This window comes from Myotis davidii, unplaced genomic scaffold (genome assembly GCF_000327345.1).
Source record: "Myotis davidii unplaced genomic scaffold, ASM32734v1 scaffold930, whole genome shotgun sequence".
Lineage (NCBI taxonomy): Eukaryota > Metazoa > Chordata > Mammalia > Chiroptera > Vespertilionidae > Myotis > Myotis davidii.
Genome location: NW_006282518.1, coordinates 1282688 through 1285392, shown reverse-complemented (window position 1 = coordinate 1285392; position 2705 = coordinate 1282688). Strand labels below are relative to the sequence as shown.

Genomic DNA, 2705 nt, shown 5'->3' with positions numbered 1-2705 from the left:
GGGCTTCTTCCTGCTTTCCCTTTCGCCTCCCTGCATTGTGCCTACATATGCAAATTAACCACCATCTTGTTGGCAGTTAACTGCCAATCTTAGTTGGCAGTTAATTTGCATATAGCCCTGATTAGCCAATGAAAAGGGTAGCATCGTAAGCCAATTACCATTTTTCTCTTTTATTAGTGTAGATACCTGTGTTTTCCTTTATTACTTTCATAGCATCACTTAAAAAACACAATTGAAACAACAAACCAAAAAAATCACTAATTCTTTGACCCACTGAAATTTACTCTAATGAAACTAATTTTGGAATACAGCTATAACCTCATCACCCACCAAGTTGCTAGTCCCAACACAATTCCACAAAACATTCCCACTGATTAGCTTTGTGACCATTATATGTGCTAAATTCAGCTTTTCCTTCCAAGCCAGGATGAAAAAGCCTACCAGGATTACCTAGATGCTTACGTCCTCATTAACTCTCCCTCCAAACAAATCAGGGGGTAATTCAGCAGTACTGATTCCTGATTATTTGGGCAACCTCCTCCCCCCTCCTCTCTTGAGACAGGGATGCAACTTGTACCAGGCCACCCCTCTAGAGTCCCAATTTGCCCATGATGGTTAAGAAGCAACAACGGTGGTTGAAAACACATTTCCTTTATTTAAACAACCTCTTGTCCATTAATGTTTATAAGTACATTAAAGGAATACATTACAATTTTACTTTCTCTAGAGCAGGTTTTCTTACTACTGGCATTTTGGGGCAGATAATTCCTTATTCATTGCAGGATGTTTAGCTTCTACTCCCCAGATACCAGTAGCATCCTCCCTGTTTTCTAGCTATGGTATTTATACAGGCAAGTGTTTTTTTTCTTTATTTAGAACAGGTATTTCACTTTTGCTTTTTCTATTATATAAGGTGTACATATCAAATGTTATAAAAGTCATTATAAAAACAATACAACTACAATTGAGCAGCACTTTCTAACTGAAGAAGCAAAGAAATTACCCTAAATAACACTATTTGGCAGTATTAGAAATAAAATGACTAAAATGGGTTTAAATTGACTAACAGTACTAACCACATCTACTATTCAATACTACATATACATCATTCATGCAGCTAAAAGATAGTTATGCAAAATATGTTAATAGCAAAGAATAAAACCAAAATTAAGATAGCAAACAAAACCTATATAACCTCTTTTTAAACAGGAAAATACTTCATATATGTATATGACTGTTCATTCTCATAAACAAAATCTACAGTAAGCAGTTATCAACTTCCATAAAAACCACACATAGAATTATTAAACATATTCCTAAAAGTATAAACATGAACATTTGGAAAATACAGAACTTTAAAAATTTGTAAATAGGTGAACTTGAATATGAAAAGTCCCATTTTAAGCACAGTTGCATGAAAAGTCTTTTGATGTGAAGTCTATGAATTATCCTTTTTTGGGATCAAACTTGACAAAACATGTTTTCCAAATGATATTACAGAACAATGTAATCTTATACATATTTTAACCTTTTTTCACTTTTTTAACCTTTAACTTTTACTACTCCATTAAAACATGACATCTTAACAACATAATCATGTATTTTTAACTTTTTAAACGAATCTATGAAAACATGACCCTTAGATATATAAGAATCAAAAAAGGATCTTTTCTCCTTTTCACTGGCTATTTGTTCTTAGCATGCGTTAAGATATGAGATTTCAGGTTAGTTGACTGAGCAAACTTCTTATCACAACCCTCGAAGGGGCAGGCATAGGGCTTGTCACCTGTATGGATTCTCACATGTGTACGCAAATTGAAATCCAGGGAAAAGTATTTTCCGCAGCCTTCAAATGTGCACTGAAAGGGCTTCTCTCCAGAATGCACCAGTTGATGCCGTTTTAGTTTTGAGCTCTCAATAAAACCTTTGCCACATTCTGCACAGATAAAGCCTTTAGGACCGTGGGTGTGGTGATGTTTTCTCATAGAAGAGGCATCCCGGAACATCTTTCCGCAGCCTTTCTGAAGGCAAGGTACTGTTCTTGGAATGTCATCTTTGCACTTTCTGGGCTTCACTTTAATAAATTCTGCCACCTGTTTGGGATCTGATAAGTCAATGCCAGGTAGTCCTCCAGGAGGAAGCTTCTTTCCCGTCAGATACTCTGAATAATCAGGATCTAAGTTCGGTAAGTTCACCGGACTCTGTCCTTCAATCTCCTGACCGCTTTCACCAGCTTGGGACCGCATGGTGACGGAGAACTCACCCTTTAGGGTTTTGACCTGCACCTGCTCCCGCTCCCACTTTCTGTTGCCTTCCTCCGAGCCGCTGCCTCCCACCGCCCCGGCCGTGCTTTTGGCGGTGCGTTTCTTACCCTTGCTGGTGTTTTCCATACCGTGGCCAGCGTTTTCCATACGGTGGCTGGCGTTTTCCATACGGTGGCCGGCGTTTTCCAAACCGTGGCCGGCGGCGCTTTGCTGGCCAATGCGGAGCTTTTTGAGCTTTTTGCCGTGGCTGCTGTGCTTCTTGCTTTGCTCACCGTTGCTAGTGGTGCTTTTTATACCGCCGTTAGTGGTGCTTTGCTGATAGTGGCTGGTGAAGCTTTCCTGACCGATGCGGAGCTTCTTGAGCCATGATGCCGCGGAGTCTGACAGGGAAGCTGGAGTTTCCTGGAAGTAGGCTTCTTCTTCCACCAGGACAGGCACCCA

General features: G+C 39.8%; 2 protein-coding genes across 2 annotated transcripts in view; both read right to left on the bottom strand.

Moving 5' to 3' along the window:
* MBTPS2 (membrane bound transcription factor peptidase, site 2) overlaps positions 1-2705 on the bottom strand; it is a 55158-nt gene that overhangs the window by 24148 nt on the left and 28305 nt on the right. The window lies entirely within an intron of this gene.
* YY2 (YY2 transcription factor) overlaps positions 1446-2705 on the bottom strand; it is a 1972-nt gene continuing 712 nt past the window's right edge. The window contains exon 2 of the mRNA XM_006752999.2: positions 1446-2666. Coding sequence (XP_006753062.1) covers positions 1686-2666 — 981 coding nt within the window. The 3' untranslated portion in view covers positions 1446-1685. The remainder of the gene's footprint in view (positions 2667-2705) is intronic.